Source organism: Myotis davidii, unplaced genomic scaffold (assembly GCF_000327345.1).
Source record: "Myotis davidii unplaced genomic scaffold, ASM32734v1 scaffold428, whole genome shotgun sequence".
In the NCBI taxonomy this organism is placed as follows: domain Eukaryota; kingdom Metazoa; phylum Chordata; class Mammalia; order Chiroptera; family Vespertilionidae; genus Myotis; species Myotis davidii.
In genome coordinates, this window is record NW_006299834.1 from 2403467 (window position 1) to 2429512 (window position 26046).

Here is a 26046-nt window from a genome sequence, read left to right on the forward strand (position 1 = left end):
CCAAGTATTCAGGTACAGTTTTGTGCAGTTTTAAAATTATACAGAAACTCGAGTTTTACAATAACATTAGCTTTAGCAACAGATTACATTATAATGAAAATAATTACAAGGAGGGGTGGGGGGCAGACTCTTTATAAGAAGTGATGGAAGGAAACTTGACTTGGGGTGATGAACACAATACAGTGTACAAATGGCGTGTTGTAGAATTGTGCACCTGAAACCTGTGTCATTTTGTTAACCAGTGTTCCACAATACATTAAATAAAAAGTAAAGAATAACATAAAAAATAAAATAATTACAAACATTAAATATGAAAACATTCTCTCCATAACATGGGTCTCAGTTACCTTCTCATTCATTGTAGCTCTCATTACTTTAAAAATAGAGATAAAGTATATTTGTTTGGGTTTTTTCCACACACAAAGTACATATATGTTTATAGGGCATAATAATGTCAGCCACCTGTTGTCACTGAAGAGGGCAGTAAAATAGCATTCTTTGTCATCGTGTGAAAGAAAAATGCAGGCTGCCATAAATTTGATGTTGCTTCTGAGCGGTCTGCCACCAGCTAACCAGTGAACCTGATGTGGTGCACACAGTACTCATAGCCATCCTCCATCTTATCACAAAGGACCGTTCTCCCAAATTGGATTGTTTTCTGCCATTTAAAGATTTTATTTAAAACACAAAACTAATCACATCAGTGGCATCCTACAGCACTTGTGTATACTTATGACTTGAACTGATTTGCTAACATAGTTTGCTTATAAACGACTCGTGAGTGCATTTCATGTGCCCAGGCAGCTCTGTGATGTTCTCTGGAAATGAGCCTCCTCTCTCTTAATGAGACTTTGGTCACCTCAGTTTGCAGGTTCCTGGGGGAGCCCACCAGTGTGTCCAGCATGGCCTCTGAAGACATTGCCAAGTTGGCAGAGACGCTCGCCAAAACCCAGGTGGCCGGGGGACAGCTGAGTTTCAAGGGCAAGAGCCTCAAACTCAACACTGCAGAAGATGGTGAGCTCCGGGTGGGCTGGCCCAGGGGAGGAAAGGGAGTGTGGGAACGAGTGCTCACTCTTACTGGTTGTCAGGCTCATTTAGCTACATGGTCACATTTTGTCCCTGCAGCTCTGAGAGGAATCACTGGGCCCATCTAACAGGGAGGCTCAAAGATGACTTGCCCTTGAGCATGCGCAGGCTTCCCTGCCGGTCTCCATGTTTGCAGTGGGCATTCCAGCCAGGATGGCTCAGGCTGGCAGGTGGGGAGGGCCCCTTTATCTCTTGGGGGAACGGAGGCAGTGAGCGACCACAGTTAGTGGCAGCCCCAAGGTCCAGTTGCTAACTTCTTACTTCAGATCCACTCCCACCTTCACCCCCATGACCCCAAGACGGTCTGGGAACACCTGTCACCTTCACCAGCGCTGAGGCCCCCCCCTGGCGCCGCGTTGAAACAACAGTGTGGTCCCTCTTGGGAGGCCTGGTGGATGCAGCTGCGCCTCCCCGGGGGAGGACGGCGCCCCGTCTGTGAGCAGGTGCCAGGATGGGCGAGAACTAGAATCAGAATGCGGACCCTGTCTTTCCATCCCTGGCCAAGGCAAGCCTGGCACTGACCATCCCTGAATCCTCTAGTGTCTGGAAGTGAAGGCACCTATGTTGGTACTTTTGGCCCAACCAGGAAACTGGTCCGGAGTGTGCGTGGCAGGCTTGCCCCTCCGCCATGTCAGAGACTGCTTCAGTCTTTGCTGCTGCACACGCCTAACACGCTACAGGCTCTTAAAATTGACCCAGCTCCTCCCTGTGTTTGCGTTACTTTTGATCCTTGCGTCATCCCTGAGATACAAATGTTGCTATTTTAGAAATAGGGAAAAAGGACTTTGGAAACTTAAATAACTTGCCCAAGGTCATAACGCTGGTAAACAGGGCCAGGATGTTAAGGGAGGCCTGGCTGCATCCTGTTCCTCTGCTTCTCCGTGGACATTCAGCTCAGGGCCGTCAACGCGGGTTTGCTCTTAGACGCTATTCGTTGAACACGGTGTCAGGCAGTCTTAAGTGCCTTACAAATAGCTCCTCAGTTCATCCTCTCAAAAGCCCTTGAAGTAGGTTTCATCTCCATTAAGGCTCAGGGAGGTGGTATGATTTGCCTGAGGGCACAGCTGTAAGTAGTGCAGCTGGATTAGAACTCAGGTTTCTGTGGCCCTAAAATCCGTGCAGATAGCCAAGCACTTCCCCAGCACAGGCTGGACATGCTGCCTCCCGATTAGGTCACTAAGGATGCCCCCTTCTAGCCCAGCCTCGGAGGAGCTCATAATGTGGAAAGGAATGAGGTACTCAAGTAGCGAACAGGAGGCGGAAGGTGAAATATACTGAGACCTGAGTGGAAGGCTCAGGGGAGCGTGTAGTTTGGGAAAGGGACCACTTTGAGTGTAGGAGGTCCAGGACGTCTCTGTGGATGAGGAGTATTTGAACTGTCGTGGAAGGAAGATTTAAGGAGAGAGCGCACTGCAGGCTGGGAGAAACACATGAGCCAGACACCGACGCTGAGACCCACAGGGTGGGCTTGGAAGAAAAGTCGGAGTCCCAGAGGGACCCAGGGCCGAGGCCCTTGAATGCTGTGCCGAGGAGCCTGGCGGCCTCATCTTGGACCCACAAAGGGCTCTGTCTTGGCTGGGAGTGAGCCAGCGCGGACAGGGGTGGGCAAGGGCCAGCGCGAGGAGGCCATGTGTCTGATGGTTAGGTCAGGCCCTTTTCTCCCCATGAAGTCATTTAAGGACCAAAGAAAGGCCTCTGCCTTGTGTGGCAGAGTGATGAAACCTGGGACTTGTTACTTTGTGAGGCGGCAGAGGCTGAGGAGAGAAAGCCCTGCCACGCAGCCACGTGACAGCTGGTTATTGAGGGTGGTTGGGGCCCATTTCTGAACTGTTTTTAAGTTAGTGTAACTCCATTTGGATTGGAAACCAGGTGAGAGAGGCAACTCACGCGTGGCCCCCACCTCCCCCTGTCCCTGCTCTTCCCGTTTTGGTGCATTTCCTTCCCAGGTTGGTCTGTGGAAAGTACAGCACCTATTTCTGTCCTTAGGTCACTGAGGCAGCATAGGTTGTCTTCCCTTGGGGCCCTGCTTTCAAGGACTCTATAAACATGCCTTGAGCAGCCCTCCTCGCCCCTTGTTGACCTGGCCAGTCCCTGGGTGTTAGGGGGCGCTCCCCTTTGGAACAGGTCGTTCAGCCCTTGAACAGGGTGCGGTCAGCCAGGAGAGGGGGGCAAGGAGGGGAGGGAGGGATTAAGGAGCTTCTCTGCTGGGGGGCTTTTTGAAGTCCATGGTTGTACACAGAGGCAAGGGCATGGGGGGGAGCGTGTACGTTCAGTTTTGGAAAAGCAGCCCTGCTGGCTTCCCTGAGCTCCTGAGCAACGTGGCTTCATTCCCTGAAACCTCAGCTTCCTCTTTTATAAATGGAGGCCCATACCTGTCCGGCCTCCCTGTTGAGAAATGGAAAATGGATGCTGGGTCATTCGTGTTCTACCTGGGTGACCTTGGTAGGCATTTACTTCCCCTCTCTGTGTCCTAATATAGTCACGTAAAATAGATGTAATAGTAACCACCTCATTAGATGATGTGGGGAATGTAGGAGTCGATGTGTGTAAAACTCACATGTTAGTGTGTTAAGTGCTTATCTGTATGAGGTAGTGAGCAGAGGCAGAGCGAGCCCCTTTCCCCATGACCCAGTGGGAAGACAGTATTAACAAAGTCACCACAATGAGCAAGTTCATTTAGACGGTGTAACATTGTAGCGGGCTCCATAGGAGATCGGGGCTGTGCTGCCTGTGAAGATTTGACCCTGTTGGGGGGCAGGGGTGTGCAGAGGGTCCCAGCTTGGATAGCTTTGTAGGGACCCCCTTAGAGATCACAAGTTAAAACCTTTCTCAAGACCCTCTGAGGGCTTTGTAACCTGGAAGATCAAGTTCAAACTTTTATCTCCCATATATACCTCCATCTCTTCTCCACTATTTGTTTCATGTAACTAGTGTGTTTTGTTCAGATTGTAAAGTTAATACATGCACATTACAGAATACAGAAACATTGGAAGAAGGAAAAAAAACTCTATAACTTTGTTATCACACAGCCCAGGGATACAACTACTGTTAATTTTTGTACATTTTTTTAGTCATTTGCTGTGTGTGTGTTTTTCCTAAACATAGCTGAGTTCCTTTTTCTTTTTTTAATAATTAGGATCATATTACAGATAGTTTAAAAGCTACTTTATTAACCTGAATCACTTATAATCCCACCACCAAGACATAACTGCTTTAACATTTGGTTTCTATCTTTCTGGACCTTATTGTGTGAATGTGTATGTTTATATGCTCATATGCACATACTAGAGAGAATACAATAACATATCAATCTATCTGCTGTTGATGGACATTTCGGTTGTTTGGAATTTTTCATCATAATAAAACAGCACAGTAATGAACACCCCAAACATGAGTAATGGAACGCTCGAAAGCCTTCGTGCCATTGTACCTGCTGGCCCCCTAACCTGGGTGCCGTTTTCCCACTGGGCCTGCTGCCCTGCCTGTCCTAGGAGGCTCCATGCACACCACCCACTAAGTGTCCAAGCTCTTTCTTTGCCTCAAGCAGCCAGTTGGTCTTTCCCTTGGCTCCCAGACCCTTACACATGCCTTGTTTTAACACTTGTTACAGAAAAATGGTCTGTGTAGCTGTGTCCCCTGCTGGACTGTGAGCCTGTGTGATTGTTCTTTGTGAGTCAGGGCCTGGCACATGGTAGGTACATCATCGCTGTAGGAACTTGAGTGACAAGGTAGTGTCTGGGCTCTCTCCTGCCTCCGCTGTTCGTGATTCCAAGTCTAAGATTCTCTCCTTTGGTCTCTGGCAGCCAAGGATGTGATTAAAGAGATTGAAGACTTTGATGGCTTAGAGGCTCTGCGCCTGGAAGGCAACACGGTGGGCGTGGAAGCAGCCAGGGTGATCGCCAAGGCCTTGGAGAAGAAGTCAGAGTTGAAGGTGAGACCTGCAAGGGGTCGAACTGCCCCAAGGGGACTGGCTGGGGATGAGCTTCCACTCACGGCCACAGACCTTCCCAGGCCCACAGCCAGCTCCTGCCTCTGGCTTCCCCAGAGCACTCGGCACCGGCCAGGGTCCTGCCCTTGCATGATGTGTTCATTCGGGTCCTCGAATGGCGACAGGGAGATGGTATTGGAGTGTAGCGGGTTTATTGGGCTACACGTGTGAAGATAAAGGGGGTGGAGCAGAACTGGACAGAGAGCCTTCACCTGCACGGCAGCTCTGGCGCCTGTTAGGAGGGAAGGGCACAGAACCGGCATGAGAAGCTCCCTGCTCTCGCAAACGCTCAGCCTGCTCCAAGCAAAGGCTGCCCTGCCCTATAGGGGAGTCTGGTGTTGGGCAGAAATCGCCCGGCCTTAGCTTGGATGCCTCGGCGGCCAGCTGACTGCCCTGCTCACGGCTGATTGGTGGCCTCTTATGGGCTAGATCCAAGGGGTGACCCTCCTCGTGCGTCCCAATGTGGGTGCCACTGAACGCCAGTACGTCAAGATGCCCTTTGGGAAAAGTGGGTCACCGCGTTCAAATCATTGGGAAGATGTTGCCACCTGCTCTTGTTTGCCGGGGTCAGCGTGTGTGAGTGTAGCAAAGCCCCCAAAGAGGCTGGAGGGAAAGGGTCCTGCTTTGCAGGTGAGAACGGCTTAGTTCATAAAAGGCTGGGCTCGTGCTGGCCTCTGCACGGGTCCCTTAGTCCTCTCAGCCGCCCAGGCAATAAAGGGCGTCCATTCTGTAAGTCACGGGACCGAGGCTCGGGGCTGAGTAATGGCCCGGGATCCTCCTGTTGCTGAGTGGCCGAACGCACTTGGTACTCCTGCGTCCAGTGCTCCTCCCCTGGGCTTTGGGAAAGGGAGGGCGTGCGGGGCTGGGCCACGAGAGAAGTGGAGTGGACTTGCCTGGTGAGGGCCGCTCGTTTGTGAAGTGGCCCCGGTGCTTGTTTGCTCCGGAAGGGCATGGTCGGTGAGCAGCCGGGCAGTGCTGTGTGTGTTCTCCTGCCGGGAGGCCCTTCCTCGAGCAGAAGCTGGACATTTTCCTTCAGAAGAGTTTAGCCCTTCCCGGGGGCTGGTGGCCTGTGCGGGAAGGGAACGGAGCGGATGCGGCCGGGGCCGGGGCCGGGGCCTGGAGGCTGCAGGAGCTGACCTTCGGCACCCAAGGGCCTGGCTTCAAGCCCCAGCACCACCACCTACTTGGCTACGTGGCCTGGCACTGAACTCAGTGAGCCTGGGCTCCTTCATGAAAAGTTTTTCCTCCCTGAGAGGTGGTTGTGACGGCCAGGTGCAGGCTCATGTCATGAGAGTGCGGCCAGGGGCAGCGCTGCCTGCGTCCTGTCCCCTGTGCAGACCCAGTGCCTCGAGTCACCCGCCCAGCATCGCGGGCCTGCCTCTGTGCAGGGGCAGGGGCGGGGGGAGCTGCCCTTGATGCCCATTGTGCTCTGGCACATGCTGATGGGAGATGTTATCTCCCCTGTGGTGACAGAGGAGAAAAGTGTGGCCCACAGTTACACATCTCAGGAATGGGCCGGGATTGGAGCCGATACTAGCCCAGCCTCCTTACTGCTCTGCTGCCACTTGAGATTGTGAGGCCTGAAGCCTCTTTCAGAGTCAGAGATGGGATTGTCAGGTCAGGGTTCTGATCCTGGGGTCCGTTAAGTCAGAATCAGAACCCAGGCCATGTCTCATCAGTCCCAGGTTTGGTCAGGAAAGGCCGGAGATGCCAGAGTGATATTTTAGATCAGCGGTTCTCAACCTGTGGGTCGCGACCCCTTTGGCGGTTGAATGACCCTTTCACAGGGGTCGCCTAAGACCATCCTGCATATCAGATATTTCCATTATGATTCATAACAGTAGCAACATTACAGTTATGAAGTAGCAACGAAAATAATTTTATGGTTGGGTCACAACATGAGGAACTGTATTTAAAGGGCCAGAAGGTTGAGAACCACTGTTTTAGATGGACACAACGGCCAAAGTGGGAGGGGAGGGTTGTGCCCATGCATTGAGACTAAACTGCTGGGCAGCATAAGACGGGTGCTGTGGCCACCACTTCTGTGCCATTTACCTAGTATTTCCTTGAAATCAGCTCACTTTGAAGTAATTGAAAAGCAAACCCGATCCCTTCTATAAATGGGGACGTGTTATCCTGTCCTGAGGCACTTCACGCACACAATCCACAGGTGTCCCAACCCACAAGCCCTGAGCCCGAGGTCTGCTCCTTGGCTCGAAAGGCAGACGAGTAAGAAGTGGGGAGGTGGGCAAGACCCACCAGCCTCAAGGCGAGCTCGCCTTCTGAGGCAGCAGGAGGGCTGAAAAGAGGCTCAGGAAGAGTAACTTCCTTGCTGCTGGACCCCCCGTTGTTAACTTTGCTGTTCCTGCGCCACCCAGTCATGTTCACGTCGCTGCCCCCCAGCCCGTGTGGGAAACTGTATTGGAAAGGAGCACTTGGCCGTCTCCGTCCTTGTCCTGCCACTGCCATTTGTTCCCGGAGCATCTCCGTTCTCTCACCCGTGTGTCCCTCCCGCTCCCAGAAGCCAGAGGCCTGGGCAGATCGGGGGTTTTCCTAACCTTCTGCTGAGCCCCACAGCCCTTGCGGGTCTCCAGGTCCCACCAGCTTTGGCCAGAGCTGGTCCGACTTTTCCCTGACGAAGGCCAGATGAAGAAGTCTTGTAGTGCTTGGTAGTGTAAGTCCATGAGGCGAGGTCTCAGCTAACTCTTCTTCCTCCTTTCCAAGCGATGCCACTGGAGCGACATGTTCACAGGGCGGCTGCGGTCGGAGATCCCACCAGCCCTGGTAAGTGAACGGGCCGTGGCGTGAGTCCCCTCTGGCACAGGACCCCTTTGGCCATCCCAGGCCTTTTTCTAACACCTTCTGGAGGCTAGGAGATGTCCTGTGGGTGACTGAGATGCTGACACGGAAGGCTGGCGAGCACAGCAGCTGCCCTGCGTGAAGCACAGGGAAGGTGGAGCGGGCACAGCATCTGGAAGTACAGGGAGGTGGAGCGGGCAGAGGGTCTGAGCAGCTCTGCCTGCTTGAGGGCGAGAGGTCAGTTGGGGCAGATCTTAGGGCTGGGCCTGCTCCTGTGGGTGGGGTAGCCAGAGACCAGTTTAGGCCTTGCCTCCCCTCCCCCATTCCCTGATCTTTGCCCAGCCTCCTCTCCGCCCTCATTTCTCCTGGGGCGCTGCAGGTCCCATGGCCAGGAGGTCCCGGGACTGCTCAGCACCTTTTTGCCACATCTGGTCCTGGGCAGAGGCTTCGGTTTCCTCTCCTGCGTCTCCCAACACCCTGGGCAGCAGCATCCTCCCTGGGGCCCTAGATTGCTGCTCACACTCCTGGGTGGGCACTTGCCTCCAGCCTCCATCGGCCCCTCGCTCTGCCCTCCTCAGGCTGGGGGCTGTTGCTTCCACACGCCTCACCCGCCTCAAAGCCCATTGCTCTGTCTCAGTTCACAGTTCTTGGCCTGGCCTTCAAGGCTCTTGCCGATCTGACGCCTCACTGGCTTTGTAGCAAAACCCGATTCCCTTGTAGCCTCAGCCTCTCCGGCATCTACCAGCTGTCGCCCCAGGCACACACGTGCTGCTTTGTGCTGTGTCTCTGCTCATGTTTTTACTGCTGCCTGGAATCTCATGTTTGACTGGCCGATTCTCATCCAGACTGAGTTCAAATGGTACCTCCTACAGGGAGCCTTCCCTGACCACATGGCATGCACCAAGCCCCACTCCCCAGCAGAATTGGGAGCCCTCTGCCGGTTCCCACCAGCCTGAGTACCCCCCGGCACAGAAGCAGCACCTGGTAGGACACTGACATGAGCTCCCTCTGTGCCCAGATCTCACTAGGGGAGGGACTCATCACCGCCGGGGCCCAGCTGGTGGAGTTGGACCTCAGTGACAATGCATTCGGGCCTGATGGAGTTCGAGGCTTCGAGGCCCTGCTGAAGAGTTCCGCCTGCTTCACCCTGCACGAGCTCAAGCTCAACAACTGTGGCATGGGCATCGGTGGTGGCAAGGTGGGTGCAGGGGCCCTCCTTCACATGCCTGCTGTCCTTCACTGTCCCTCCCTGCCCAGTCCCCACTACACTTGCCTCCATCGGCAGTGTGTGCCCTGGCCACCACCATTTGGATTGGTTGGCCTGCTTTTCTTTTCAAAGGAGAAAGGCCTCAAAGGTGGCAGCCTGTGGCCAGTGGGGAGAGGAGATGGAGTTCGTGAGGGTGGGGTTGCCAAGCAACCACCCCAGTTCTTGTGTTGCTTGGCAACACCGGCAGTATTGCATATGTGCCCCGACTTGCTGGCTCTGCAAAATGCAGGGCTTTGAGTGTCCCTAGGCCTGCTGTGCCCTCAGAGCAGTTGGCAGAGCCTCGTGAGGCCGGGCTGTGCATGTGGGGAAGGAGCCCAGAGAGAGATGGCGCAACTCGCCTTTGTTCCTGGGGGGCCCCGATGCTCCCCCATCCTGCTGGTCATTCCGCTGGTCAGTGTCGAAAGGCTCCTCTTTTCTTCCTAGAACCTGCACAGAGGGAGGGGGCTCTTTAGCCTCTTCTTGCTCCTTTCTGGCTCCGTTAGGCCCAGATCCTAGGAAGACTCAGTGCCTCCCCTTCACGTTCTGACCTAAAGTAGAAAAGGGCTGGGATGCAGGAATTGACAGCGGTCGGGACACCTTCCCTTTGAGGCTGTGTTATGTGTATAACCTTAACTCTCCTACCCACGGTAACAGGTGGGTGGTGCTGTCCCCCTCTTTTCAGACGAGTAGACCTGGGCTTAGAGATCTGGGGTCGAGTGCCCCAGATAATGTGGGACTTGAATGTTCATCCACGTGGCCCTGTCAGGGCAGCGGGAAGAACCTGTGTGACGCTTGCAGTGCTCCAGGCTGAGGAGCCAGATCGGCCTCCCCTGCAGAGGGTGCCTGTTGCCCTGCCCGCTGGGAGGGGGAGCAAGGGCCACGCTCCCCTGCTGTCCCGGCCGGCCCTCCCCCCAGCTGATTAGGAAATAAGCTTGGTGTGCGTTACCACCTAAAAGATTTGAGTCAGCACAGAAATCAGGCCCAGCCCTGCCTAGAGTGTGATGTACTGGGGGAGCCAGACTCATCCCTGTAATATGCTTCCATTTTCCACTCCTCACCTCACCTCTGCCAGGGAACTGAGGCTTAGAAGCTGCTCCAGGCACCACCCCAAGGACAGGAGAGACTGGGTTTAGGTTTTTGCTCCCAGCAGCTGAGACCCTGCTTTGTGTGGCTGCCTGCACACTGGCGTGTCTCAGACGGGCTCAGGGGGGCCGTGGTCTCCGTGGCTGGCTCCCCTTAGATCTTGGGGAGAGTGGGAGAGACACTGGAAGACTTGGGTACTGTCCAGAGTCTGCCACTTGCTTAGCAACCATAGGACCATTTCTGTCCCTCCCTGAGCCTGCGTGGCTTCAGCTGGAAAGGGACTCCTGATGGTCCTGCCTGCGAGAGGGCTTGTGACAGTCCAGTGGGCTAATTGTGAAAGCCTTTCCCGGGACCTGGCATCAGGTTGGCCACTTGGTGTTGGTCTCTCCCTTCCCCCTGGGGGCCTTGGTCACCCATCTTTACCATGAGGCTAAACCCCCAGTGTGGTGGGACGCGCACATGAAGCAATAGATGTAACAGCTCTTTGTAAATTATAGGGTGCTGGGCACATGTGAGAGGTGACCGTTCAGCTTTTGAGCAGTTCTTTTAAAAAATGTTGAGAGAGAGAATTGATTTGTTATTCCACTTATTTATGAATTTGTTGGTTGTCTCTTTAATGTGCCCCAACCCGGGATTGAACCGCAACCTTGGCGTTTTGGGACGATGCTCCAACCAACTGAGCTACCCGGCTAGGGCTTGAGCAGTTCTTTGTCCCCGTATCCACCACCAGTGGGTGGCATGGACATTGAAGACCCATTCAGTGGCATTGCTGCCCTACTGGGAGAAGGGCCTCCTGCGTAGGCCTGGGCCTCTTACCTTTTCCCCCACAGATCCTGGCGGCAGCTCTGACTGAGTGTTACCGGAAGTCCAGTGCCCAAGGCAAGCCGCTGGCCCTGCAGGTCTTCGTGGCTGGCAGAAACCGTCTGGAGAACGACGGAGCCACTGCCTTGGCAGAAGCCTTTGGGGTGAGTGGTTCTGCGTGTCCTGGGAGTGCCTCCAGGTCTGGGACAGCTGAGACCTAAGTAAGCCGCTTCCCCGCCCTGAGCCTGCTGGTCATCCTACAGGGGGCTGGTTGCTCTGTGTATGCCTGAAAGTTGCACAACCCTTCACCCAGGTGAACTGGCAGTGGCCCCCTGGAGTGCTGCCTGAGAAGATTGTGAGGCTGCTCTGAGAGTCAGGGGCATCTGCCAGGCGTGGTGATGCTGGAGCGGTGGGGTCAGCGTCTCTGGCCTCTAAGGGGCAAGGCAGACTGGCCCTTGAGACAGGGAGGTGGGAAGGAGCGGCGGCCCAGGTGCCCCTCCTTCACCCCCAGGACACTGCTGAGTCCCTAGTGGTGAGCTCCGTGAGAGGACCAGACCTGCCTCCACAGGGTCTGTGCCCCTCCTCTTAACTTAAACGTTTTCTTTGGCCAACAATATTCTATCAGCGTTAACGGTACTCAGGCCAGAATAGTGTCTCCCATAGTCCTGCTCTGAGGGGTCTCGCTGCCTCAAGTCAGAGTGACATGGCAGGGGAGAAGGGCCTGTGTCTGACTGGACCCCTGGCTGCAGGGGAGCCTTCCCCTCTGGAACTGGAGGGGCAGGTTACCATCCTCGCAAACAATGGCATCCTGTCTGCACGCTCTCCCTCAGCCGCCATCCTCAGTGCTGGGAACGGGCGCGTGGTGGGTGTGCTGGGCTGTCCTCAGGTGTCCTCCGGGGCCCTTGCCATGGGGTTCTTCACCCGGGCCAATGGGACCCCACTAGCCTGGATACAACAGGGAGCCTTTGCACATGGATGGGGGAAATCACATGATTTTCATCATTAACATGGCTAACGTATGCCCTCACTTCAGTCGGGAATGTAAGCTTTAGAAATGTCTGTGACTTTGTTAACGATAGCAATCGCAGATGTTTCATGTCAAATTATAGTTGTTACAGATATACAGAGATCTTCATGTTTCTTATCCATCAGGTCATAGGGACTCTGAAGGAGGTCCACATGCCCCAGAATGGGATCAATCACCCTGGCATCACTGCCCTGGCCCAGGCTTTCGCCATCAACCCCCTGCTGCGGGTCATCAACCTGAACGACAACACCTTCACTGAGAAGGGCGCTGTGGCCATGGCCAAGGCGAGGCGGGTGATCCGGGTGTGACGTTGGCTCAGGGGGCCTGGGTGAGGCCTGCAGCCTCACCCTGGCCCTCACTTCCTCCTGCAGACCCTGAAGACCTTGCGGCAGGTGGAGGTGATCAACTTCGGGGACTGCCTGGTGCGCTCCAAGGGCGCTGTTGCCATTGCAGACGCCGTCCGCGGGGGCCTGCCCAAGCTGAAGGTGCCTCCAGGGTCAGGGTTTCCCCCACTTGGTCAGGGGGTGGCAGCGGCACGGGGGCCTGGGTTCTTCTGCATCCTCCCTCTTGCCATTGTGCCAGTGCCTTCTCCCCTTTGGGCCACAGTTTCTTCTTTAAAAAACAACATATTTTTATTGATTTCAGAGAGGAAGGGAGAGGGAGAGAGAGACAGAAACATCAATGATGAGAGAGAATCATTGATCAGCTGCCTCCTGTATGCCCCCCACTGGGAATCATGCCTACAACCCTGGCATGTGCCCTGATCAGGAATCAAACCATGACCTCCTGGTCCATTGGTCAACTCTCAACCATTGAGCCATGCCGGCTGGGCAGTTTCTTAATTTTTAAAATGAGGTCATCATAGTTGACTGTATATAAACATACTGGGTACCTGGCACATCACTGGGTACATGGCATTTCTGTTGGTGTCATTCTGGCCATCTGGAGGCCGGAGCCTACCTTCCTCCCCTGGGGAAATGGAGGCTTCCGAGTAGGACCTGGTTCTCCTGGCCCACATGTCTGCCTGCCGCTACCCCTTCCTCTTATGTTTAGGAGCTGAACTTGTCCTTCTGTGAAATCAAGAGAGATGCTGCTCTGTCCGTGGCTGAGGCTGTGGCCGACAAGGCCGAGCTGGAGAAGCTGGACCTCAATGGTAAGTGGTGGCGGTGGCCTCAGCACAGGCCTGCCGGTGGGTCTGACCCTGACCTTGGTTTCCTCTTCTCCCCCTTCCCCCGCCCCGAGCAGGCAACGCCCTGGGAGAAGAAGGCTGTGAGCAGCTCCAGGAGGTTCTGGACAGCTTCCACATGGCCCAGGTGCTGGCATCCCTCAGGTAGGGCTCTGGGCGCTTATTCATTTCATAAACATTGATTGAGGCTGTTATGTACCAGGTGCTGTGCTAGGCATTAGGGATGTGGGAATATAACAGTGAAGGTGCCGCTTTATTCTAGTGGGGCAGGGGGTCCAGAATAGCCACATTATTATTACATGTTCAGCAGAGGGACAAAGGAGGGCAGAGGGGACTGTCCCCTTTAGAGCAGGGAGCTGGGGAGAGCTCTGAAGGGATGATGGCTGGTCTGATGCTGACGGATAAGGCAGGGCAGCCAGCATGAGGCCAGGGTGGCCTGGGGCTGGGCTCCGCATTGCTCTCAGAGACTGTCTAGAAAGGGAGGGACCCATGCAGGAGGGTGGGGGTTCTGGGTTTGCAGAGCCCACTGGAGGCATGGGGGGAAGGCAGCCTCCTCCAGTAGATAGCACCCTCTCCCTCCGCCCCTGTGACCTCCAAGTTGGCTTCATTCACTGTCATCCTCAGTCACTGCTAGAGCTCTGCTACCGCTAGAATGTGGGGACTCGATGGGCTCAAGGCTCAGGGTCCAGGGGAAACAGAACAGCTGTCCTCGGGGCAGGAACCCCCCGCCCCTCCAGCTGGGGCTGCTTATGATCAGCAAGATATGGGTGGCACGGCCCTGGGCATCTCAGCCTGGGCAGTGTTCCTGCCAGACCCTGGGCCCCCTGAGACAGTTCTCTTCCTTTCCTGTGTACCCCCAGTGGATCTGGGGGCTCTTTGGACAGGGACGAGATCTGATTCTCAGCATGGACTTCCCTGGGCGCTGAGCTATGAGTGACTGGCTCCCTGGTGACCCACTTGCCCCGCCCTGAGAGCAGCTGCCCAGCTGGGGTCTGTGGGTTCAGAGCCAGGCCTCAGAGCCAACATGGGCCATGGGCTGGGAGGGTCTGCTTTAGCCAACTCCTCTCTGCAGTGATGATGAGGGTGAGGATGAGGATGAGGAGGACGAGGAGGAGGAGGAAGGAGAAGAAGAGGAGGAAGAGGAGGAAGATGAAGAGGAGGAAGAAGAAGAGGAAGAGGAGGAGGAGGAAGAGCCACAGCAGGGAGGGCAAGGAGAGGAGTCATCCACACCCTCAAGGAAGATTCTGGACCCTAACAGTGGGGTGAGCTCCTCATCGTTTGCCAGGATCAGAGCCCGGGACCCCGACCGTGAAATCCTGAGAGAGCTTCTCGGGGCCACAGGGCAGGCGCGGAATCCACTTGAACACAGAGGCCACCAACTATTTTTGCTGTATTCTTATTGAGCCCAGTATAGATGTCTACTTAGAAATTATAGCGTATGTAATGCTGCTATGTTGTGTATAAGACATACATAAATATTTCTAAAAGAACAGTAAAAGGATAAGAATAGAGAGAGAATTTTCCCACCCCTCGGTGGGTTATCGTGGTGACCTGTAGGGACAGCCCATCCCGTAGGCTGGCGGGGACATGACCCGGCTGGCACGTGGTGCCCTTCCTTGGTCAGGAGGCTGGTGGAGCCAGGGCTGCTGTGTCCTGCCTCACTGTTCCTGTTCCCTCCAGGTTCCCCAGTAAAACTTCTGGAACTGTGGGTTGGACAAGGGTCCCCTGCTCTGCTGAGTTTGGCTTTCCTAGTTTTAGGGAAGCATTTCAGCCACCACTCTCTGGGCACCGCTGGTGCTCACTAGCCGTGTTTCTTTGGGTGAAGCTCCATCCAGGTCTGGGGGGTCCACAGTAGGGCCCACATGCCTCCTGAGTCATTCCTGGGGCATGTCACGTCATGGCGAGGGCCCACTTCGTCTTAAAGGCTCTTGGAGTCCTCGGGAGGTGGCTTGTCCCCAGCTCAGAGGCTTGAGCGCTGGGAGCCAGCGTCTGGGCCCTGCCCTTTGGGGAAGTGCATGTGGGTGGCAGGAAGAATTCAGACTCTGAGCTGTGATTGGCTCGTGTTCTGGGTGAGGAGTCTGGGTTCAGACCTTACTGTGCTGCCTGTGCCCCCCATCCAGGACCCAGCTCCCATGCTGTCCTCCCCGCCTCCTGCTGATGTCTCCACCTTCCTGGCCTTCCCCTCCCCTGAGAAGCTGCTGCGCCTGGGGCCCAAGAGCTCCGTGCTGATAGCCCAACAGGTGAGAGTGCGGGCCCTGCCCCAGCAGAGCTGCCGGAGAAAAGGGACGAGCCGAGCACGGGACTGGGAGGGGAGGCTGTTAGAGGAGTGGGCTGCCAGGGTTCCTTTCATACGCAGACGCTTTTATGCGTAGACGTGTAAGTGAGTGTGGCGTTATAAGGCAGAATGCAGACGGGCAGGCCGGCCGCACTTCAGAGGACTGGAATTGGGGAGTGTGTTCTCTTACACACACAGCCCTAGGCTTCCCTCCGCATGTTCTGTAGGACCAGCTGCTTCTAGAACAACCGGCTGCCCAGGACTCCTGTGGCCATCATCTCGTGTGTATTGTGGGCAGGCTGCCCTTGCTCTGGCCTCCCTTGCTGGTTGGTTAGTGGGTTCGGTCATTCATCCATTCTTTCACTCATTCATTCTGAGGTGATTATCAAGCACCTCCTGTCTGCCAGGCACTGTTCTGAGACCTGGGCGTGGTTTTATTTAACACTGTTGGCAACTAGAAATGGAGACCTGTTACTCTTACTGTACAGATGAAAACACTGAGGCTCGAAGAGGGTGAGTGATAAATAGAAATAAAATGGGCTCACCTGCTCTAGCTGGTTTGGCTCAGTTGATAGAGCATCGGCCTGTGGACTGAAGGGTCCCGGGTTTCATTCCGGTCAAGGGCACAAGCCCCAGTAGGGGGCGTGCAGGAGGCAGCCGATCAGTGACTCTCTCTTTGATGTTTCTACATCTCTCTCCCTTCCTCTCTGAAATCAATAAGAATATATGGTTTTTTTTAAATGGGCTCACTCTCCGTTGGCTTGGCTGATTTCCTTGTTTTATCTGTTTTTGTTTTGTGTTTTCATGATAAGTGAGATTGTATAATGTGAACCTGTTTGTGGCCCACCTTTCCATCGGCTACGGTTCATTGTCTTCCTGTGTCAGTAAAACTCTCTGTGCCCTCTGCCTGGGGAGGAGATGGAGCAGCCAGGTGGCCCCAGCTTCTGGACGTTGCGTTGTCCCTCCTTTTCTCATTAGCAGTCAAGTTGAGGTTACTTGGTTGCCTGGGAATGCTGTCTGCACCGGGGGTTATTCAGGTTAGATGATGGGAAGGGGTCAGATTCACCGGGTGCGATTGCTTCTTCACTCAGTGAGTGCGGCCCACCTGCCTGGGCCGGGTCCATGCCAGCTCTGCGGGGACCGTGTGCCCTGCTGACCAGCCACTGTCTCCTGTGTCCTCAGACCGACACCTCTGACCCGGAGAAGGTGGTCTCCGCCTTCCTGAAGGTGTCCTCTGTGTTCAAGGATGAAGCCACAGTGAGGACGGCAGTACAGGACGCAGTAGGTAACGTGGGGAAGGGGCCTGGGGGGCTCCTGCCTCTTCGCTGCTCCAGGGCGGGGAACGTTTCCAGTTATTGGATCCCCTCCAGCGCTGATGTATGAACTGCTCTCGGCCCCTCCCACCTGTTCCTCTGGGGTTCTCGCTGGAGGCTCTCCTCTGGTTTTTGTAAATGGGGAGACAGAGGCCTTTCCCAGGTCAGCTCAGCTCTATGCATCTAGAACTCGGGCCGGGACAGCCACCCAGGAAGACCAGCTGGCCACAGCGCAGGGCCCTGGGGAGGCACTGCTCTCAGAGAAGGGGTGTGAGGACTGAGCCTTTGTCCCCAATTCTGAGCCTTTGCACACGTGTCCCCTCCACCTGGAGGTTCCCCTGCTTCCCTGAGACCTTTCCCAGGCTTTCCGGGATCTCAGGTCCCCCTCCCCCAAGCCCTGTCCTGAGTTCCCTCTCCCACCTGGTTCTCTGTTACCTCCATCAACGTCCCACCTTGTCAGCGTGTGCTGGGGGGGTCCAGGTCCTGCTAGGCAGATGAGAGGAAGGGCCTGCCTGTGAGGGGCACAGCACGCGGAAAAGGCAGCATTGAGGCAGGAGGGTCACTGAGCAGCGAAGCTGGGTAGGTGGGTGAGAGCCAGGCAGGGGTCTCCAGGTGGTCTCCCTGAGAGCCCAGCCCCGTTTGTGAGGACAAGTTACCCAAATTGTTTCCCCGAGCAGCCCAGCACAGACTCTCCTCCCTGTCTCCCTATCCGTCTCCCTTGCCTCCACAAAGTGGCTGAACCCTCACTTCATCTCCACCCCAGCGGTGCCAGGTCCCCGAGCCCATTTTACTTGAGAGGCCGGGACAGGGAAGGGCCCAAGATGTCACAGCCGGCAGAGCCAGCCCCTCCCCGGTGCCAGCTGTCCCCTCAGCAGGACTGGCTTGGGGAAAGGCTGATGCCCTTTGGCCCGAGGCCAGCCCTTTGCTGCAGTGAGTGCTCTGACCACGCTGCTTCTGCCTTGCAGACGCCCTGATGAAGAAGGCCTTCAGCTCATCCTCCTTCAACCCCAATGTCTTCCTCACCAGGCTCCTCATCCACATGGGTCTGCTCAAGGTGCGGCTGGAAGGAGTGGCGGGAGGGGCGGAGGGGGTGCCCCAGCGGGTGTTCTGGCCATGCTCCATGCCCCGTCCCACACGAGTCCTGTAGGGGCCTGCCACCCACCCCGTCCTGGGCTTGGCTCTGCTCCAGCACCTTGGCCGTGGGGCTTCTGAGCAGGGACTGGATGGTGGAGGCCCTGGGCCCCAGGGGACCTCAAAGCTCACCTGCAGCTCCGTGTGTGCCCCTCACAGAGTGAAGACAAGGTCAAGGCTATTGCCAACCTGTACGGTCCCCTGATGGCACTGAACCACATGGTGCAACAGGACTACTTCCCCAAGGCTCTCGCTCCCCTGCTGCAGGCATTCATGACCAAGTGAGTGCGTCCGCGGCGGCACCTGGTCCGCCGAGGCTTCCCTGGCCTCCACTGGGCTTGTGAGAGGCCCTCGTGCCTCCCAGGCTCTTGGCATCGTGTTGGGTTTCGCTTCTGTGTGACGACCACTCCTGAGGCCTCCTCCTCGGCCCAGCTGAGGACACAGGACTCAGGGACAAAGCCTTTCCTTGCTAGAGACTGAGGATGTAGAGCCCCATTTTCCAGAGGGGAAGCCCAGTCAGGTAGGAGCTTGCCCTCACCGGCACTCGGCGACGTTCCTCCGAGCAGTTCTGTGTCCACTCCCACAGCGGCCGAGGCCACGGGGCCTGGTTGTGCTGGCCCTGCACAGCCACCGGCCGTGATAACCTTGGCCTTGGCCTGGAGGATCCTGGAGCTGTTGAGCGCTGGCCAGTCAAGTCATGAAGAGCCTCGGGGCCCTGTTGGGGCCCAGCATGGATGCGGGGTGGGCTGGTCCCCTGTCCTCACGGAGGCCTCAAGCCTCAGTCTCCCCATATGACCAACCAAGGTTGTCTCCAAGGGCTCTGACCAGCCACACTGCGGGTGAAGCCAGTGCCTCGGGGACAGTGGTGGGCAGGGGTGGGACGGGACCACCCCCACCGCGTGTGCATCCGCTTTGAAAAGTCACTGTGAACTGAATCCGGGGTGGGGTTTTGGGTGGGGTTGAGTGAGATGAGGCTGGAGAGGTAAGTACAGCTTATCATCATGGGTCTTGAAGTCTGAAGCAGCATAGAATCAAGCAAGGATCTTAAAAAGATACGCCCACTGGCTGCAGTGGAGACAGGGACCGGGAGAGACTGAGGAGCTGGGGACAGCGGAGAGCTGTGCGCGGACGTTCCACCACCAGCCACGTGTGGCCCTGGGCTCACACGGTCAGCACGCTGAGGGCTGAGGAACACTGTTCCACAGACTTGGCGAGAACACGGCAGCGCAAAACACAGCAATAGTGTCATGTACTTCATTAGCCTCAGTGATTATATATTGAAAGGATAATATTTTGGATCCATTGGGCTAAATAAAATATATTATGAAAATTTTAAAAAGTCGTGAAAATGAGAAGAGTGGAGTCAGGCACATTTCTAGCCGCAAAAATGGCCCCACGCTCTGCTGCCACCGAGCTCCCGCCCACAGGTGCCTTTCCCCACAGGCCCAACGGCGCCCTGGAGGCCTGCTCCTTCGCACGCCACAATCTGCTGCAGACGCTGTACAAGGTCTAGACTGGACACGAGCGGCCTCTCCTCGACCCTCAGCCTGGACCCGTGACGGGAAGGGACTCGGATGAAGGACTCTGGCCAGAGGCAGGGAGGGTCTTTGTTGCGTGTGTCGTGCTGGTCCCGAGTATGTGTGTCGGTGTGGTATGCGTGCCAGTGTGTGCTTCCTGTCGGGGTCTGGGTGTTTAACGTCTCCCTGCTGGGCTGGCCCTGGTCCGCTGGAGGGGAGCTGGCCCAAGAGAAAGGGCTGTGAGCTGCGAGCTGCTCTGCCATTAAATTCACCGCCATCTGAGGGCGCTCTGCTGGTCTGTGCCTCAGGCTCGGCCTGTGGCTGTTCCCACCACTTTGCCTTCCTTGCCCTCAGGCTGCACCAGCGCCTGGGGCGTTGCTGCCCACGTGCTGTCCTCCCTCGTGTCCTCCCTCTGGGCTGTGGCCCGGCTGCCTTTCTCACTGCCTGGGCCTCTGCTTCCTGTCACCAAGCCCGGCCCTGCAGCCACCGCAGTCCCTGCCGTCCCTCCCTGCTGTGCTGTCCCTCCCGTGAGAGGCGGAGACGGCGTGGGTGGAGCCCAGGGTGGTCAGCAGAGGGCCAGACCCTGGTGCTGTGCCATGTGGACAAGACAAAAGCCAGTGGGCAGACACCAGAGGGTCCTGGAGTAGAAGATGCCTGGACGGTGCTGGCTCTGGACTCCGAGGAGATGTCAGTGACTGGCCTGGAGGGGCACCTGGACAGGCCACACCTGTTCTCCAGCCTGGGGGAAAAAGCCACTGCTGCCTGAGCTGCGTTACTGAGCTCTTCAAGGAAGGGGTGGGGCCAGGGGGCTGGACTGGCCAGCGATGCCCTCAGCGTCCTGTGTTCCCTTCGTGCTCTGTGTCCGGGCTGTGCCTGAGGCTTCATAATAAAGTCGTGTGACAACAGTGGAGACTGAGAAGCTCTTCCCCCCACGGCCATTCGGGGCCTGCATACCGGCACCCACCTCCGCTGAAGGGGCCGTCATTCCTGCCAAGGAGTTCCCATGCCAGCCTCGGGTCATCACCGGGGCAGGTCTCCCACCAGTGCCCGATGCGTCCTCCCTGTGGGCACGCCAGTGCCCTGACAGCCAAGTGGTGGTGCGGGGACCAGGCTCCAGCTCGGGGGCGCTGGGGGGATGGAGGGCTCCCCCTCAGGGCCTGTTTCACCTGCCGGGCTCCAGGCCATCCTCCCCCTCCCTGAGCACAGCGCCGCGGGTCCCAGCATTGCCCCATCTGTGGGCCTGGCTGGGCTGGACACTGCTGACTTCACCACAGGCTCCGCTGTCTGCGGTCAGGGCCCCCTGGGCTGGCCAGCAAGGTCACTGCACAGGGCCGGGCCTGGCTGAAGCCACTGAAGGGTGTTGGGCCGTGGGGCCTGGACGAGAGGACACCTCCCTGGGGGGTCTTTCCTGCCGTTGCGTTGCCACGTGTGGTGGAAGGACAGGCCCGCAGACCCTCCTCACCTCATGCTGGGAGAGCAGGCACCCTGGGGTCCACTGGATCAAGAGCTCCTCCAGGTTTTCTGGGGGCCGGTTTTCCTACTGGCTATCGGCCACTCAGGTGACTCTCACCAGGTGGGGGAGGAGCAGGGAAGACCTCTGCCTCGAGAATGCTGGGCTCTGGAGCTGCCGGCTGCCTTTGGGGAGCCCCCAGGCCAGTGCAGGAGACCCACAGTCGAGGCCCATCGTGGGGACAGTGGCAGTGAGGGCAGGGAAGCTCCAGAGTTAGGGATGCAAGAGCTGAGTCTTGAGGTTCAAATAGGACATCTCACAGGAGACACTGACAGGTGGAGAAATAGTCCAAAGCTCCTGTCCTTTCCTCTCGGTCCCAGGGGTGCCGGCTCTGACTGCCCAGCCCCCCTCATCTCAGGCCAGCTCAGCCGTGGGGACCCCCGCGCCGGCTGCAGGTTCGGGAAAGCGCTGGGTCCTGAGAGCTCTAGCCAACCCTGAGATGGCAGAGGCTGCAAGTCCCTCAGCACCGTGGTGGCGTCTGCAAGGTCATAGAGCCCTGGCCTGGGAGCCCCACGTGCGAAGGGCCTGCTCAGCACCAGGCGGTCCCCACTGAAGGGAACACCACCTGTGGCTCGGGGCTAACCCGCCAATCCCATTCTGAAGCTCCGCTAGGAAAGCCCAGGAAGTGCAGTCAGGGGTGCCCCTACCTGCACATCCTGATGGCAGGAGCCAGTATCGGGGAAATGGGTCACATGCGATGCGGGCCAGTGGAGGGTCCACACGGTGAAAACGTGTCAGCCAGGTGGGAGCACTCCACGCACGCCACAGGTGAGTCCATGCGGTGCTGAGTGAAGAAAATCTCAGGGCGATGCAGTAGCACGTTAACGTGTGTTTAGGCATCCGTCTGTACGTGCGATGCTGTTATCAGTGAAAGGGGCGCTAAACCCAGCATTCACAATAGGACTGACTCCGGGAAAGGCAGGGGACAGGGTGGGGTGGAAGCACCAAGCAGCAAAGTGACCCAAGTCCATCCACCTCAGAGCCACATTCTTCAAGTGGAAATAGAACACAGGACAGCAGTGTTTTGGACACACAAAAAGCTTAAAATGGGGCCTTGGCCTGTGTGATGGGAAAATACCATGGAAGTGAAGACAAGGTGAGAGAGTGGAAAGACCTGGCAACGTGGGGAGCATAAAACAAGGACTCGTGTTGAGAATATACCGCCACTGGTGTGGAGTACTTACAGAGGGGATGCTGGAAGGCCAGATGAAAATGAACACATTAAAAAACGGCATCACAGGTGAGTCTCACAGACTAAACATTGCGTGAAGAAAGGCGGACATAAAGAGTGTGCACCGTGATTCCGTTGATGGGGGATTTGCTGAGTGAAATAGCACATGCAGAGGTTGTGTGTGATGGGGGTCTATTTCTGCTTAAACAAGAAACAAAAGCTTAGCTGGTGTTGCTCAGTGGTTGAGCATTGACTTATGAGCCATGAGGCCAGCCCACAATTCCTGGTCAGGGCACATGTCCAGGGTTTGGGCTTGATTCCCAGTAGGGGGTGTGCAGGAGGCAGCCGATTGATGATTCTCATCATTGATGTTTCTATCTCTCTTTCCCCCTCTCCCTCTCTGAAATCAATTTAAAAAATATGTTTAAAAATTAAGTCAATTACAGTAATGAAAAATGCAATTTCATGTTTGCTATGGTCTGAACTATTTCATTTAAAAATGCAACTGTATGCTCAATGGTTAGCACCTCAAACCAAAGGGTTGCAGGTTTGATCCCCAGCTATCTTTCTCTCTCTCCTTCTCCCCCTACCTTCCACTCTCTCAAAAATTCAATGGAAAACATATTCAAGTGCGATTAACCTAAATAAATAAATAAAAACACATGTTTCCAAGAAGGTAATTATTTGTATATTTTTTGCAACACTGGTAGCAAAAACTTGGAAGTAATTAATGGGTAAGTAAAGTTGATACATTTATACCAGGAAATACTATACAGCTGTCAAAATGAATGAGTATGGCTAAGAATCTATTTGAATAGCTTACAATAATTTGATATTGAGTGGGAAAAAAAATTGCAGAATGCTATATGTATGGTATTAAACAATGTAGGTAATGTTTAATCACAAACGGAACAGAGTTAACCATTCTTAAGCACCTACTATGTGCCAGGTGCCTAATTTAATGCCCACAGGAACCCACTGAGCTAGTTACTAATTATGGTTTCTCCTCACAGAGTAGGACACTGAGGCTCTGTGAGGCACAGCCCCACACAGGACCCCACAGCTGGAGGCCCCTCAGCCCCTCCAGGCCCCTCCCTGCCGGGCCGCCCTGGGACTTGGCTGCCCAGGCCCGGCCTTCAGGCCTGGGCCGGAATCCTGAGCTGGCGCTGGGCAGGAGGCCGTGTAACTCCAGCCGCTGCTCCCGCCCCTGCCTGCCCCTCCTTCACCTCAGCCTCTGCTGAGCTGCCCACAATGCCTCCCATTCAGCCCTGTCCCCGCTGCCAGGCCTGCAGGCGGGGAGGGGGCTCCTGCCAGCATCCAGACAGGGACAGACTCAGCCTTTCCCTTCTGCTGCTGCTCTTCCAGGCTGGGCTGCCCGTGAGACGGCATGGAGGGGTGAGTCTTTGGGCCCCGGGAGAGTGGGGTGGGGGGGAGTAGAGAAGCCGAGTGGCTGCAGTCAAGCCCCCATCCCCCCCAGCCCACCCCGCCCCTCTCCGGGCCTCTGGGATCTGCCTGGGCAGCGACTCCAAGGGTCGCCTCGAAATGGGTTCCAAGGAGGCAGGGAGGGGGCTTGTCCCTCAGGGATCTGTCCCCTCCTCCGGGCCCCCCTCCTGGTCCACCCTGAGCCTCAGCCTTGCCACAGACCGGGGGGTGCCCCCGCCCCCAAGGCCAGGGGTGAGCCCTGAGACCCCAAGGAGAGTGAAAAACAGATGGTGACAAAGCAGTGAGTGGAAATGGGGGAGGCCCAGCGTGGAACGGAGCCCAGGGGTCAGGACAGGCTGCTAGGGGCCCCTACAGAGCTGTAAACAGAAGGAAGAGCCGGTGCGATAGGTGTTGCAGGTGAAGAGGGAGCCCTGGGCTTAGGGTGGGGGAGCCACACGCTGAACCTCAAGTGTCTGAGCAGATTCCCACTGGAACCAGGAGCGGGACTTGCCATCACAGGCAGCTGGGAGGTGCTGAGGGCTTTCAGCGGGGCTGTCAGGGCCCATCTGTACTTTGCAAAGTTCCCTTTGGTGGTGAGCGGAGCGTTGCGGAGGCAGGAGACACACTGTGGCAGCGACTGTCCCCAGGAAGCAATAGGCAGTGGCTGACGTTGTGACATGAAGAGCTCCCAGTGGGTGATGGAGGAGTGGGGTGGGGGTGGAGGGACAGACGGGGGACAGACAGGTAAGTGGATAGACCTTGCCCAAAGCTCAGCCCTAATGCCAGACCCTCAGTTTCCCTTCCCGTCCTGGCCAGCTAGTGACACTAAAATGAAAGGACAACAGGGAATAAACAGGAGAGGAGAGGGCTGAGCCATTGGCTCACCTGTCAGGTGGCTCTGACCAGCCGTTAAGGCTCCTCAAGGCTCTCGGACCCCATAATTCCTGGTCCCCCAAGTCTCACCCCACAACCTGGGCTGGACCTAAGCCCTCCCCTCTGGCTGGCAGCCTGTCTTCTTGAGTTGAGTGTCATTATGCTCCCTGCCACCACGGGGGCTGCTTCTGCCTACACCTCCCACCTCGGCTAGGAGGTCCGGGCCTCCCTGGACTGGGAGTCTCCCTACAGCTGCACAGACTGAACCCAGAGGCGTTCAAGGATTTAGCAAGGCCTTGGTGCCCACAGGGCTGACAACCAAAGGCAGGTGCCAGGTCACCCCTCTGAGCCTCAGTTTCCTCCAGCGTAAAGCAGGGCTAACAACAGAACCTCTGCTGCGTGGTGGTGGGGGGAGGGGGGAGATGACACCTTCCCTGGGGCCAAAGGACCAGAGCCTGGGGCTCCATGAGTGGACAGTGTGGGACCCTGGCCCCTGAGAACACGGACTCTCCCTCTCTCTCCCAGTCCCCAAAGCATCTCCTCGGTCCTGCTGCTGTTTCTGCTGCTGCCCCTGGGCCCAACTGGGCACACAGCCGCCCAGCGCTGCCCACAGACCTGTGTCTGTGACAACTCCAGGCGGCATGTAGCCTGCCGGCACCAGAACCTCACTGAGGTGCCCAACGCCATCCCTGAGGTCAGCAGGGTGAGGGGGTGGGGAGGATGGCAGGAGGACTCTGGCTGGCTTGAGAGGACCTGCCTCTGCCTGGCTGGGAGGAGACCTTGGAAAGTCACTTTTCCTTTCTGAGCCTCAGTCTTCACATCTGTAAAATGGGAATGATAATAAGCAACAACAAGAAGACAAGCTATTTAAAATCCTCTGTGATTGGCATAAGTAGTTGACCTATAAATATTGAATTAATTACAGACCCTGTGGCAGAGAACAGGAGATATATTGGAGGAAGATATGGTGTCTGTTCTAGAGACACAAGAACTAGTGGGGACAAAAGTAAATGGGCATGCCCAGCCAGTGTGGCTCAGTGGTTGAGCATCGACCTATGAACCAGGAGGTCACAGTTCGATTCCTAGTCAAGGCACATGCCTGGGTTGTGGGCTCGATTCCCAGTGTGGGCTGTGCAGTAGGCAGCCAATCGATAATTCTCATCATTGATGTTTCTCCTCTCTCGCCCTTCCTCTCTGAAATCAATAAAAATATTTTTAAAAAAGAAAAAAAGGAAAGTAAACAGGCAGTGATAATTCAATGCAAAAGGTGCCATAGCGGGGGAGGCCCAGGTGGCTGGGGAGGAAGGCTCCCTGGAGGAGGTGTCAGGGAGCAGGAGGAGGAGAATGAGAGAGAGGTGATGGGGAGGAGCTGTCCAGGGGCACAGGCCGCACTAGTCCTTGTGGTGCTCAGCCTCCTCTCCCCTACCCCTCAGCTGACCCAGCGGCTGGACCTCCAGGGCAACCTGCTGAAGGTGCTCGGCCCCGCCGCCTTCCAGGACCTGCCTTACCTGACCCACCTGGACCTGCGGCACTGCCAGGTGGAGCTGGTGGCCGAGGGCGCCTTCCGCGGCCTGGGCCGCCTGCTCTTCCTCAACCTGGCCTCCAACCGCCTGCGCGC

General features: G+C 56.3%; 1 protein-coding gene across 1 annotated transcript in view; it reads left to right on the forward strand.

Annotated features, from left to right (window-relative positions):
* Positions 1 to 20357, forward strand: part of RANGAP1 (Ran GTPase activating protein 1) — a 23637-nt gene extending 3280 nt beyond the window's left edge. The window contains exons 2-16 of the mRNA XM_006775970.2: positions 865 to 1014; positions 4890 to 5017; positions 7799 to 7858; positions 8892 to 9071; positions 11033 to 11167; positions 12156 to 12314; positions 12402 to 12515; positions 13084 to 13183; positions 13276 to 13360; positions 14289 to 14478; positions 15337 to 15456; positions 16674 to 16776; positions 17770 to 17858; positions 18095 to 18216; positions 19379 to 20357. Coding sequence (XP_006776033.1) covers positions 903 to 1014; positions 4890 to 5017; positions 7799 to 7858; positions 8892 to 9071; positions 11033 to 11167; positions 12156 to 12314; positions 12402 to 12515; positions 13084 to 13183; positions 13276 to 13360; positions 14289 to 14478; positions 15337 to 15456; positions 16674 to 16776; positions 17770 to 17858; positions 18095 to 18216; positions 19379 to 19448 — 1767 coding nt within the window. The 5' untranslated portion in view covers positions 865 to 902 and the 3' untranslated portion in view covers positions 19449 to 20357. The remainder of the gene's footprint in view (positions 1 to 864; positions 1015 to 4889; positions 5018 to 7798; positions 7859 to 8891; positions 9072 to 11032; positions 11168 to 12155; positions 12315 to 12401; positions 12516 to 13083; positions 13184 to 13275; positions 13361 to 14288; positions 14479 to 15336; positions 15457 to 16673; positions 16777 to 17769; positions 17859 to 18094; positions 18217 to 19378) is intronic.
* Positions 20358 to 26046: the final 5689 nt, after the last annotated feature.